The sequence below is a fragment of the Natrix helvetica genome (assembly GCF_964273705.1).
Source record: "Natrix helvetica genome assembly, chromosome: 1".
Taxonomy (NCBI): domain Eukaryota; kingdom Metazoa; phylum Chordata; class Lepidosauria; order Squamata; family Natricidae; genus Natrix; species Natrix helvetica.
In genome coordinates this window covers 117,648,035-117,662,662 of record NC_138548.1, presented here as the reverse complement: position 1 = coordinate 117,662,662, position 14,628 = coordinate 117,648,035, and the positions used below count along the sequence as shown (strand labels likewise).

At 38.4% G+C, this 14,628-nt stretch overlaps 1 protein-coding gene across 1 annotated transcript; it reads right to left on the bottom strand.

The window, feature by feature from the left end:
• LOC309385307 (ryncolin-4-like) lies at window positions 1-12,984 on the bottom strand. Its single transcript, XM_081939621.1, has 8 exons — window positions 12,826-12,984; window positions 11,343-11,480; window positions 10,613-10,684; window positions 9,970-10,005; window positions 9,300-9,433; window positions 8,292-8,421; window positions 5,553-5,687; window positions 1-579 (listed from the first exon to the last, which is right to left on the bottom strand). The coding sequence occupies exons 1-8, from the start codon at window positions 12,923-12,925 to the stop codon at window positions 329-331; spliced, it is 996 nt and encodes a 331-aa protein (XP_081795747.1). The 5' UTR covers window positions 12,926-12,984; the 3' UTR covers window positions 1-328.
• Window positions 12,985-14,628: the final 1,644 nt, after the last annotated feature.

The window sequence follows — 14,628 nt, the reverse complement described above, 5'->3', positions numbered from 1 at the left end:
TAGACATTCAATCAAAATTTATTAGGCTAGTGGCCTTCCATAAGATAACGGTGGATAACATCCCAAATTGAAGAAGCTAAATTCTCATGCAAGAGACAGCTGAGTATCCTCCATCCTCAAACAAGGCTTTTCATTTCAAATACCTTTAATTCACAAAGAAGGGATCCCTCCCTCCATTTATTTGTATTTTTGAATTACGTATGCAGTTGTTTGGATAGCCACTATTTAGTCCTCTTTTTTCAGGAACAGAATTCAGGAGGATATTCACATACTAATAAGTTCATTCAGCAGTCAGAGTTGAACAATTCAGAATATACTGATATTTCATCTACTGAGGTCTAATTTTCATGTCCGCATATTTGTAAGAATAATGATGCCCCTTCCCAGCATACCAGTTGATGCCATCAGCATAAGAGCTATGTTCCCCTTTGTGATACAGGCCATTCAGGTTGGAAGAGTGGCAGGCACCATACCACCAACCTCCCTTGTGATTCACAGCACAACTTCCAGGTTCATAGTTATCATTGTCTTTGTCTTTTGTAGAGAATGCACGGCCATTATGTCCTGAGAAAGAATTCCCTGAGTGAAGATAATCAGAGGAGAAAGTCAATGATTTACTGTGTCGTTGCTTTCATTCAGAGTGCTACAACAGTGAAAATGCATATTCTCTGCTAGGAAGAATTCAGGAAATCAAACATAATAGAATGCATAACTTATATGCAGAAATTCCCATCTCAGTCTATCACATTACCAAGTAGGAATTTCTTATACCATTGTTTGCTAAATCCTAATTGTTGAATCATGCCACATGCCAAGCTATAAACCATGGTTTACAAACACAGCTAGACTTCATAATATCCTAACTAAAAACCAACCAACACAGAACAATATAATAAGATCACCACTCACTATTATATGAGAGATATGTAAATTGTTATATATACAAATTAGATATGTTTAAAACTCTAGATGCAGTTCTGGAGCTTACTTATTCATACATGATTAAAGATAGAAAAAATGAGAAAGAACCAAATAGCAGAGTCATTAAAAAAATACAGTATGAAGTAAAATAACACAAAATAATAGAAAAGCAACCCTAAGGCCTAATTCACACCTTTTTCTTCCTGGTGGCAAAGTGCAACAAAACAAATTTGGCTCCTTTCATAGATATACATGTATGAATGGATCGATCTTTTAACAGAGAACAAACTATTTCTGCTTCAGACCAGATAGCCAGTTCTGTATGGAGCTTAAGGCACTGGGCTGGAAACCAAGAAACTGAGTCCTAGTCATACCTTAGGCATAAAACCAGCTGGGTGACCTTGGGCCAGTCTCTCCCTCTCCCTCCCCCCTCCACCTATCACTTTCCCTCCCTCCCTCCCACCTCCTCACCCCCGAAAGCAGCCACAGGCAAACCACTTGTGAAATCTTTCCAAGAAAATTTCAGGGACTTGTCTATGTGGTTGCAAGGAGTCAAAATGGGGTCAATAATAATACAATAATAACAATAGTAGAGTTGGAAGGGACCTTGGAGGTCTTCTAGTCCAACCCCCTGCCTAGGCAGGAAACCCTATACCATTTCAGACAAATGGCTATCCAACATCTTCTTAAAGACTTCCAGTGTTGGGGCATTCACAACTTCTGGAGGCAAGCTGTTCCACTGATTAATTGTTCTAACTGTTATGAAATTTCTCCTCAGTTCTAAGTTGCTTCTCTCCTTGATTAGTTTCTACCCATTGCTTCTTGTTCTACCCTCAGGTGCCTTGGAAAATAGTTTGACTCCCTCTTCTTTGTGGCAACCCCTGAGATATTGGAACACTGCTATCATGTCTCCCCTAGTCCTTCTTTCTCTTAAGCTAAACATACCCAGTTCCTGCAACCGTTCTTCATATGTTTTAGTCTCCAGTCCCCTAATCATCTTTGTTGCTCTTCTCTGCACTCTTTCTAGAGTATCCACATCTTTTTTACATTGTGGCGACCAGAACTGAATGCGGTATTCCAAGTGTGGCCTCACCAAGGCATTATAAAGCGGCATCAACACTTCACATGATCTTGATTCTATCCCTCTGTTGATGCAGCCTAGGACTGTGTTGGCTTTTTTGGCAGCTGCTGCACACTGCTGGCTCATATTTAAATGGTTGTCCACTAGGACTCCAAGATCCCTTTCACAGTTACTACTACTGAGCAAGGTACCACCTATACTGTACCTGTGCATTCCATTTTTGTTGCCTAAGTGTAGAACCTTACTCTTTTCACCATTGAATTTCATTTTATTAGATAGTCCCCAATGTTCAAGTTTGTCAAGATCCTTCTGTATCTTAAGCCTATCTTCTGGAGTGTTGGCTATTCCTGCCAGCTTGGTGTCATCTGCAAATTTGATGAGTTCCCCATTTATTCCCTCATCCAAATCATTGATGAAGATGTTGAAGAGTACTGGGCCTAAAACAGAGCTTTGGGGTACTCCACTGCATACTTCCCTCCATGTAGATGCAGTTCCATTGAGAACTACACGTTGAGTGCGGTTGGTCAGCCAGTTAGGAATCCATCTGGTGGGGATGCTGTCTAACCCACATTCTTCTACTTTATCTAGTAGTAGGTTATGGTCTACCTTATCAAAAGCCTTACTGAAGTCCAAGTAAACTATATCGACGGCATTCCTCTGGTCCACTAATTTTGTCACATTATCAAAGAATGCAATAAGATTAGTCTGGCATGATCTGTTTTTGACAAATCCATGTGGGCTTTTGGCTATTACTTTGTTTGCTTCTAGATGTTCGCAAATTCGTTGCTTGATTATTTTTTCCAGAATCTTTCCTGGTATTGAGGTCAGGCTGATAGGTCTGTAGTTTCCTGGATCTAATTTTTTCCCTTTTTTGAAGATGGGAACCACATCAGCTCTTTTCCAGACCTCTGGTAGTTCCCCGGTGCTCCAGGATCTCTGAAAGATATAGTTCAGTGGTTCTGAGATCTCGTCTGCTAGTTCCTTCAGAACCCTGGGGTGTAATCCATCCGGTCCTAGTGATTTGAACTCGTCTAGGGTAGACAGGTGCTCACTTACCATTTTCTTCCCTATTTCAATTTGTGTTCCTAATCTGATTTTTGTGGTGCTGCTTTTGATAGGTTGGACTGTTTTACCCCTTTGTGTAAAGACAGATGCAAAACATGAGTTAAATAGTTCTGCTTTCTCCCTGTTGCTTGTCACCTTCTTGCCACTTTCTCCTAGCAATGGACCAATTGTTTCCTTAACCCTTTTCTTGTTTTTAACATGTTGGAAGAAGCTTTTTTTGTTAATTTTTACTTTTGTGGCAAGCCTTTCTTCATTGTGAGCCTTAGCTTTCCTCACTTTATCTTTACAGGCTCGGGCTATTCCGAGCCTGTAAAGATGAAGTGAGGAAAGCTAAGGCTCACAATGAAGAAAGGCTTGCCACAAAAGTAAAAATTAACAAAAAAAGCTTCTTCCAACATGTTAAAAACAAGAAAATAACAATAGCATAAAGTTGGTTAGTTCTTTAGGCTAACCTAAACAGCAAGGGAGGAATTGTTCGTTAGCAAGGGTATAAAACTGGTGGGATGGATGCGTCACATTCAGGCCACGCTCACCACAACTCTGCGAAGGGCAAACATGTTGTGAAACTTCATGTGATGCAACCTGATGCCGCAGGTTTAGCAATTTAGCAAAATTTAGCAATTGTTTCAGACAGCGACTATTCACAGTTACAATAGAGAAGAAAAAGTAACTTTGTGACCAATGCCCACATTTATGATTTTGCAGGTCTTCTAAAACAAAGGAAAGATCACAAGCACAGTTATAGTTTCACTTAGCGACTGCTTTGCTGAACAACAGAATTGCTGGTCCCAATTATGATTGCTAAATGAGGACTATGTGTACATATTCTGATAGCTTCATGGGAACACGGACATAATTGTTTCAAGAGAAGGACACTTTATTTGTTTAAAGGATGACAGAAATGCATCAAATGTAATATTACTTGCAATGGTACCGAAATAATGCATTTTTTCGCCATTAGCCATACTAGTAATTCTAAAATTCACTATCAAAAATAATACATTTCTTTTATTATTATTATTATTATTATTTTATTTGACATTTTCCAAACATTAAAATCACAATTACACTTTTACAGCTTTCTGTTATCGGTATTTCTTTTTTCTGATTTCTGATTTTCCATTTTCCATTCTATTATTTTATACATATACTTCTTTGTTTCATACTTTCTCATTTTTACAATATATTCATCTATACACAATATTTCCATCTCTATTGCTTTCTAAATATATGCCATCTCTTTTCATTGTGTTTGCTATGTGTTCCTTATGCATTGATTTTACATCTCTTTTCAAGCGAGTTATACCACCTGTTCCATAACTTGTAGTACTCTGTTTCCTCTCTATCTCTTAGTTCCATCATTAGTTTGTTCATTTCTGAGCATTCTAATATCTTTTTTATGGTTTCTTCATTTGATGGAATAGTTTGTAGTTTCCAAGTTTAGGCATATTAAATTATGGCAGCAGTATATGAAGATTAAATATTGGATATCCTTACTATTTTTTTTTATTATTCCTAGAAGAAACAGCTCAGGATTCATGTCAATTTTTTGTTCTATTATTTCTTCTAATCATTTTTTAATTTTGGTCCAGAATTCTTTGGCTTTTGGACACATCCACCACATATGATAGAATGTCCTCTGTTGATGGTTACATTTCCAACAGTTTGGAGATCTATCTGGGAACATTTTGGCCAATCTCGCCGGGGGTAAATGCCACCTATAAAACATTTTGTAAATGTTTTCCTTTATAGGATGCTGACATTGTCAATTTATAATTTTCCCCCCATATTTTTTCCCAGTGCTCCAATTCAATATTATACCTGAAGTTTTTAGTCCAAATTATCATTGTTTCCTTCACAGTTTCCTCCTCCATTTTGAATTTTAAGAGACAATTGTATGTTTTTGTAATCATTTTTTCTTCTGTTCCTGTTACTATTTTGTCCAATTCTTGTTGTTTGTTTTGAAATCGATACTGTTCTAAGTCCTTTTTGTATCTTGTTTGAATTTGTAGGTACGGCCACCAGCCTAATTCAATTACTTTTAACTCCTGATTTGTTTTAAGTTTTCCTTGCCCATCCAATAACTCCTTATATGTCAATATCCTATTAAAATCTATTACATTGGGGAAGATAATTGCTTCCATGGTTGACATCCATCTGGGAATTTTTGTATAGAAGTTTCTTTTGATTTTCATCCATATTTCTAGTAATGGTACCGAAATAATGCATTTTTTTCACAATTAGCCATACTAATAATTTAAAATTCACTATCTAAAATAATACATTTCTTATAAATAGAAGTGGAAGGCAAAATCATAATAAATGATTTTTATATTCATATAGTGCCTTCTGGCTTGTAGGACTTGGCGAAAAACCTCCAGAAAATCAACTGTGGTATGACAGATTTTTAACTCTCTTAAGTTAACTGCGTTTTATGATCTGTACCAAGGTACTCAAATGAAGAAGATGTCTCTGTATTACTCACCCATGTTGCCATCCAAATAGGAGCCCAAACTTAGCTTATATTTTTCACTTTCATTTGCGATTCTGAAACTGGAATATGTTGCAAAGGTTGTGGAACCGTTGAAATCTTCCACATCAATTCGCAATTGCTGTGTTCCTAAACACCAAAGGGTAGATATTATTAGAGAATGCATACTAGAGATGCAGAAATGCTTGAAGGGAAGCATATTGATCATTGTAGTAGACTTTAATTCCACAAGGACATAACCTCAGTGCCACCACGATTAATAAATGGTTAGTTATCATTGCTTTTAAGTGGACATGACTCACAGTGGAAAAGCAATGATAACTAACAACATGGAAGAACACAATTACAGGAGCACCAGAGGTGGCCCAGGAAAATTAAACCACTGTCAGAAAGTCACAAACTTTGTCTGATCATTTTGCACAATTAGCCAGAAAGTCATCCATATGTTATCACTTTTTGCTTTGTTTTCACAAAGTCAATATTTTAAATAACTGTCTACCTATATATGGTGAGTAAGGCATTTAGTTATCAATTATCTTGGGGAATCATGCTACATAAAGCTCTCAAAACTTTGCAAATTACAGAAAAATGTTTCTTTCCCTCAGATTTCATTTGTGACTTTGGAATGTACCATTTTTTTAAATTAAACATTTTAATCTTTAGAAACAGGAAGAAAAACACAATAAGAAAAAAACAAAAAACAAAACATACATAACAATATAAAGTAATTGTACAGCCTTCTGTATTGGCTTTCATGTTTAGCCTTTATAGTTCTCCATTCTGCATTGCTTTCCTATTGCTTTTACCTTTTCCTATAATGTAACAACAATAGTACTAACACTTATAATAATATTAATTATTTATATCACCATATTTTACATTCTCTATTTTCTGTTTTGGCTGCTGTTTTCTAGCCACTTATAAATTCTATACCATATTTTATAGAAATTCACTTCTTCTCTTTCTTTTAGTTCTATGGTCATTTTGTCCATCTCTGTACATTCAAGTAATTTTCTAATTATTGTTTCATCTACGGGTATATTGATTTTTTTCCAGGTTTGTGCGAAAGCAATCCTAGCTGCAGTGAGTATGTGTAGTATTATGTATTGAAATTGTTTATCCATTTGTTTGTCTAATAGTCCAGAATCCTTCTGTTTTCAGTTCTATTTTTTGCTCCATAATTTCTTCCAACCATTTCCGAATTTTGCACCAGTATTTCCTTGTGATGGGGCACGTCCACCACATTTGGTAGAATGTTCCAGACTTGTGGCTACATCTCCGACATTTGGGGGATAAATTTGGGTACATTTTGGCCAATCTCACTGGGGGCAAATGCCTTCTATAAAACATTTTATAGAGGTTTTCTTTGTAAGCTACTGCCGTCATAAATTTACAACTTCTTTCCCATAATTTATCCCATTTTTCTAACTATATTATGGCCAAAATGTCTTCCCCAGCTAATCATTGTCTTCTTTACCATCTCTTCCTCCATTTTATATCTTAAAAGAAAATTATATAATTTATAATTATATAATAATTTTTCCTCTAATTCTTCCTCTATTTTATCTCATTCCATTTGTTTCTCGTGTATTCCGTATTGTTCCCGATCTTCTTTAAATCTTGTTTTAATTTGGAAATAGGGCCACCATTCCATATTTATTCCTTGTGTTTTCAGATCTTGTACTGATTTTAGTTCTCCCTTTTCATCTAAGAGTTCTGCATAGCTTACCATTTTGTTGAGATCTATAGTACTTGGATATGTCATTGCCTCTATTGTTGATAATTAGATTGGGATTTTCATGTAAAGTTTTTTTTTCCACAGACTTTAAACAGGGCATTCCTTACTATGTGTGTCTGGAAGTATGAATGAGATTTATTCTTTCCCTCCCAAAGAGAATCTATGCCAGCCTAGTTGGAGATCATAGCCTTCTAGCATAAGAATCCTTTTATTTTTTAGTTGAATCCAGTCCTTGAGCCATTTCAGGGCTGCTGCCTGGTAGTAAAGTTCCCAGTCTGGGAGGCCAAAGCAACCTTTGTTTCTACTATCTTGTAGAAGTTTGTATTTAATATGCAGTTTTTTCCCCTGACCAGATAAATTTGAATACCATTTTATTTAGTTGTTCAAATTTTTCTCTCTCTAATTTAATTGGTATTGTTTGAAAAAGATAAAGTAGTTTGGGTAGTACATTCATTTTAATTGTTGAAATTTTGCCAATTAGTGATATCTGTAGTTTAGTCCAATTATCCAAATCTTTTTGTATTTGTTATTTTTTTGTTTTTGGATTGCCCTTTTTAATTCTAGCCTCATTATTCTCTCATTTAGTGTTTCCTTTGTTGTTTCCGGTAAGGTTGGAAGATTCCTATCCTCTTCTATTTTCTCTGGGCTATACAGGGTTTGAAAGTATCTTACTGCTATGCTTTTTTCTCCTTCCTTTTGGTGGTGTATCACCTCTTCTTCATCCTCTAATTGCTGCATTAATTTGTTTTATTTTTATTTTTCTAGTTTATAGGCCAGCCATCCCCCTGGTTTGTTGGCATTTTCAAAATAATTTTGTCTATTTGATCTAATGTTTATTATTTGTTTTATAGTCTTTCTTTGGGTCTACCATCACATGTCTTCCGCTATCAACCAGCAGAACATTATTTTATATTTTATGAGTTGTGTGGAGAGAAATTTGAATGTACCATTAATCTTTACGGAAGGAAGAGGAGAAGAGGAGATTTTGGACTTACCAGAACTGGTGAGAAGATGGATCTTATCATTGCCCAACCAGAATTCTGATCCTTGCCTCCCAAATCCTTTCTTGTATGATTCCCAGTTACGGTAGAAATTGACAGAGCCATCCTGGCGCCTCTGGAAGACCTGGTTGAGAGAGAGAATCTGCTTTCTTAATGTTATACCATTTCCACTGGAGTCTCTCATACTGGCTTAGTAAGTTCTTATTAGGCTACTGCTTTAAAAGTAAAGCATTGTGAGAGAGTGACTGCATACTTAAAAAGTTGTTTGGAAGTACTACTACCCATGTTGTATATACCTAAAATGCAGTATGATAGGGCCACCTTTGCCTTTTCTCGCACCTGCACCAAAAGAAAGGAATCAAGAACATCTGAGGCGGCATAGGACTGCCTATTTTTCGCAAGAATAAGGATTGCCTTTTCTTCTTTGCAGAACTTGAGAGGATAGATGTTGAGGAAGGGCAACACAAGGTCTCCTGAATTCTGCTTCAGGCAGGTAGAAGGGAGATTTCTATATTTCCTCAAAAACCCCTGAGAGTAAGACAAGAAGTAACAGATGGAAACTTTTCAAAGGCAGAACTAAGGAGAAATCAGTGAGAACAATTAATCAGTGGAACAGCTTGCTTCCAGAGGTTGTGGGTGCTCCATCACTGGAGAATTCTAAGAAGAGACTGGAGGACATTTTGTCTGGAATGGCCTAGGGCCTCCTGCTTGAGCGGTTGGATTAGAAGCCCTCCAAGGTCCCTTCCAAATCTGTGATTCTGTATTCTGTGTTGTGTACATAGGTTCTCTAACCTGGCCCCCAGGTATGCTGGAAGGCAACTCTTGAAATTCTCAGCCAGCAGGACAAATAGCTGGGAATCCTATATACTGTCACCCCAACAGATCTGGAGGGAGCCAGGTTGGAAAAAGCTGAGTTAGCCTTTGAATGTTATTAATGAATTAAAAGAAGTTTTCCTGCTTTCATCATGTTGGAAGAAAACATCTCTAAGACCTCTTACTTACCAACCAGCCCCCTCCATCTACTTCCATGTCACAGAAAACCACCATCACTTTCCCTGTGATTGGATAGATGGTGTACCAGCCAGTGAGGGTCTCTCCTTGTTCATGGAGCTCCTTGCAGTTTCTGGCTCTTCCCTCTGAGTGAATAATGGGGTGGGGGGAGGGAGAGAATGTGTGGATCAGTTCAGATTCTTTCCATTCTGAAAATACTGTATTTTGGGGGCTATAAGATGCTTTAGACTATAAGACACACATTAGCTTTAGATGAGGAAAACAAAAAAAGAAATCGGCCAGTTTGCCACCGAAACTGCCACCTGTTCGCTGCCGTTCCTTTGCCACCACCATGACCTGTTTGCTGCCACAGTCTGTTCACTGGGGGTCATTAATCACCACCGCTGCCTGTTCACCGTAACTCGTTCACCACCATTCACCGCCCCCACCTGTTCGATCGACGATTGGTAGTGACAGCGGAGATAGGCAGTGATTGGCGATTGTGGCAATCCCCACTGCTTAGAACAGCTGATCAGCACCTCACCAGCCCCCCTTGCCCCACAACAAAGGTCGAACAAAGGGAGATCAAAATGAAGTTAAAGTCAAGCTGATGGCATTTGTGCCAATTATCTGGGGAAGTTTGAAGGGACTGAATAAGCAAGGGGAGAATGCTTAGACATACCTTCCTGCTGACAGCTTTCTGAGCGGCAGGGTTCCCCTGTGGAAAGAGAGGGAAAAAACACTGTTTTTGGGCTGAAAGTAAAAGGAAATATGAAGATTTCATAGTTTCTTCTCTACTTACAATCATTCATTTAATGACCATTCAGAGTTACAAGGGCATTGAAAAAAAGTGATTCATGACTTATGATGACTGTTGCAGCATCTCTGTATTCACATGATCAACATCCGGAAGCTTGGCAACTGGGTCATACTTATAATGGCTGCAGTGTCCCAGAGTCTTGTCATCACCTTGGCAACTTTATTTATTTTATTTATTTATTAGAATTTGTCAAACAAAAACGAGAAAGATTGACAGAGTAAACTTTCTGACAATCAAAGCCACTGGGGAAGGCAGATTTACTTAAGAATCATGTTACTAATCTATAACAACATCAGCAATTCACTTAACAAGTATGACAGGAAAGGTCGTAAAATGGGGGCAACACTCACTTAAGGAAGAGGCAGGCAGAGAATACACCTGCCAAGAACTTGTCCTGCAGAGTGATCACCAAAGTAGAAGCTTGAGTAAGAATATTTGGAGGTCAAGAGCTTGGGATTTCCATATATCTCCCTCATTAAAAAACGGATCTCTGGAGATACATTACCATTGTCTCCTTTGTCTCCTTTGTCTCCCTTTGGTCCAGCTTTTCCAGGTATCCCAGCAGAGCCCTTTTCACCTAAGGAGAACAGAACAATGCTCCTTAAAAGAACACCTGGAATATACCAAGAGCTTTCCAAATCTCGTCTTGGCAACAAGCAAGATCATCCCAGAGGCTTTTATTTCTCGGTTTCCAAAAGGGGGCAGCAACCCTTTGATAAACAAGAGCGCTACCTATATACTTTCCACATAATGGAAGAATGTATAACTATTCTGAATGTGCGTTGTTTTTCAGGTTTCCCTCATCTTTCTCAAGCACTGTGAAGACCATAACACCTTGCTAGGAAAGAACTGAATGATATTTGGAAAGGAAGAAAGCTGGTGGGCAGAAGAATAGTTCTTTTAACAAAATGATACATTCCATCCTCTCTGAAAAAGAACTAGAAGTTCCAACTACAGAGGCATTCCCAACTGCTACTACTGTACAATCATCAGCATTTTTAAAATCCTCTTCCTGACCTGAAGTGCAACCTTGCTGGTACAGCACCCTCCCTTCCTAGATGGAATTTGAGGGGCAGGGTATTTGTCAGGCCAAAGTCTGCCAAGTAACCTTGGTGATGCTTTCCCCAACATCCTTTCTTCTAGACAGTCCAAGCTATGAGATTCCTAGTAACAGAGCAAATAAGCTGCTAGATCTCCTTGATACCAATCATCAACAGAAGTAGGGATCAACTTACCTGGAGGGCCCTGAAGTCCTGGCTCACCCTTGGCTCCAGGAAGTCCATTTGTTCCTGGCACACCTGGAATTCCAGGTATCCCTGCCTGGCCCTGGAGAATAATCTTGTCACCCCCACATTGTGCTAAGCTCTTCAGCTCTGGAATAGTAGAAAGAGCATAAACAGAGTGAGAAACTGGACAGAAGCAGGACAAGTCACACTAAATCAAGGTGTTTCTAGTTTGGATGCTAGCAAATCAGGATGATGCAGCAGATATTATTGAATTTCGACATGGGGAATTCTGGACAAGTTCACTTTTATTTTTTATTGAGCCTTCACAAGCTTTTAAAACTTGTATTTTTCAAACTGCAAGAGGAAGGGTGAGAAGGGCAGAAGAACAATGACATGTACAGGATACTCTTAGGAAACAATCCCTGATATTAACATGTATATATTTTCTTTTCAAATATTCTAGTTGACTACCGTACACACTTAATATAGTGGGAAATCAAGTGTTTCCACAAAAGAATACTTCAGTGGGAGGCCAGAAAATATTTGTCCTCTAATGAATCCATCTGTCCATATAAGAATCAGATTTCAAACAAGCTCAATTGCTTTCTGAGCCAACCGCACTCCTTCCTACCACTCATTGGCAGAATGCTAAAAAAAACAAGGTGGGACTCTATTCTCTTCCATTCTAGTATTTGCTTCTTGTAAAAAGCAGACAGAAAGTGCCCTGTCTTAGTGCTGTGGGGGAGTAGAGGCTATGTACCAGCGTAACTTTGGTGAGGGGAACCCTGAGGAACTGGGTGATCTTTTTTTGCCAATGGAGAACTCCAGTAACTCTGGAAAATCTTCAAAACTGTCTTTACTGTGATTATTCTACAGTCGAATATGAACTACTCCCAAAGCTGATTGATTCAGCACATGAAGCCCATCTAGAGCCTCTCATGACTAAAAGATTAGCTCAGCCTTGATGCGTGAAAGATGATTTTGCCACAAAGCTCCCTGTCATCAGATTTGGAGTGTCTTTCAAGCTGGGGAAACAGCACATGCTACAGAATAGAGCAGGCATCTTTTTATAAGGCATGCCTTTTTGGCTAAAGACAAACTCCACTGGTCTATTTCTTTCCCCAACTTTCCTAGAACAGCTGTAATTTCACTAAAGCTCCTTCCATGGGTCTGTCAACTTTGCTCCTTGAACATCCATTCCTCCCTCTGGCCAATAACCAAGCAGGAAATGGCTACTAGACAATGCCTTCCCCACATTGTTGTATTTGGGTTTCCCAGTGAGGAAAAAATAAAAAAGCAAAACTAAACATTGCCTGGAGCTAAACAGCACCTTCCCTAAAGGGAGGGGAAGTCCCAGGGGCTGGAAGGTGAAATGAGAGGGGAGATGGATTTCCCACCGATGATGAAATGCCCTGCAGTTGTGGGGGAAGCTCTCTAGAGCAATCTATCTTAATTAACTGGCTCACCCCAGAAAGAACCAATTGAGACTCACGTGTACAACAGCTGGTTTCTGTCTCCTCCTGTGTGGACAATCCCCTCTCTGCAGACAGAGCAATCAGGAATAGGAAGCAAAAACCAATCCAAATTGTCATCTTGCCTCAGGGAACATGTCTCCTATCCTTTAAATATGTCGTTGAGCTGGGCCGGGGTTTTAGGTGTTCTTGTATTTATAGCAATGACTATTAGTTCTGTAAACAGACAAATGAGGCAATAATAGAATTTCCTTGCAAAGGTACAGGAGGTTGAAAGTCTTTTCTTGCAACACCTGCTTTCACAAACCTTGGCACCATTGCCGATATTTGTAGATGAGGGACGGAGCTCTAGAAATAACAGAAATCCCTGCATCACATTACTTTCCCCATCCCCTTGTCCTTCCTTGAGTATTTTCTGTGGAACAATGTGGATCATTTAACCTTGGTTATTGGCGGGGGAGAAGAAACACGAGTGAGCTGGCCTTCAGGTAAACAAATACATCAGCTTTTACATTTGTCCTTCTTGGATAAATATTCCCTGACAAAGACTGACAATACCTCAATTAGCCTGGCCAAGTTTATTGTATCTAATGCGTGACAAAAAATTAATAGCTGTTCATTAATCCCTTCTGCAATTTTCATACGTTCTTATGGATTATAAATGTATTTTTCATCCAGATGAGTTTAGTATAGACTAAATTATTTTCTAAAATATACAGAATGAAAGAAAGGTTAGAAAGTAGATATAATATCTAGAAAGTAGATTAATAGGCTTTTCTCAAAAAGCAATGTGTGCTAGCCTAGCCAGTCTTGCCATATGAACAGGTTAAGTTAAACCTGTGCGTGAGAAAGATCTTGGGACAGTAGGTGAAGAGAGGTTACCAAGGGACAGCATAGCCCGCAGCTAGATAGCGAGATGAGCAGTAGGCTCAGAAGAGACGCTCCCTAGTTTTTCAGGTGTAAAGGAGAAGGGCGGGAGAGAAAATTGTTGGTTTTTTTTGTAACATATGATATTATGATTTACAACCACATTCACATTAGCAATGAAAATTCTGAGGACTACCCTTCCATGCTATTATTGTGGCAAGGTGAAGCTTGCATTTTCTCAGTCAATTCAGGCCCCAGCCTTCTTTTAATTTTTTTCATTCCAGTTAATGGCTAGTTTTCTTCTCACTTCAATTGCCATCTCTGTGTAATGGTACTTGAGGATAAGGGGTTTTTTGGGGGTGGTGAATGTGGGGAGAGAAACATGCAATTGAAACCCACACCTTTTTAATTTTAAAACAGTCAGTCAGAGTTGGACAACTATATCATCATGAATGTATAAATTTGCCGTGAGCATCAACTGAATACTTTAAATCATCTTGTTAAGTGGGCCGCTTATCTGTAACCTAAGTGGGCCTAGATGCTTTGGTGTTTTATTCTTCCAGGGAATTTCTTGAAATCAATTACTCAAAATGAAAGTTCTGGTTTTCTCTAGAATGCACTTTCATTCCTCCATTACATGAGAATTCAATTTAAAAACCAAATGAATCAAGTTAAGGACTTGGTTACCTTCACTCATTGGAACAACCAAGTGAGTGAGCTTTCTATTAGAGCTCAAAAAGTTGCTAATACAATCTTAAAGTATTCCTGGCAGTAATAACATCCCTGTAGCAATAAAATTGTATAAAGCAAAGATTCCAAGTCTGTTGTTATATGGTGCACAACTTTGTGTTTCTAAGAATGTCTCTACTCTAGAAGCTGCTCAGTCTAAGTTCCTTATAATTGTTTGGCTAGAGCTTGGCTGAATTTCACTTTGCCTTCTCAGGTTTTGGCTGAAA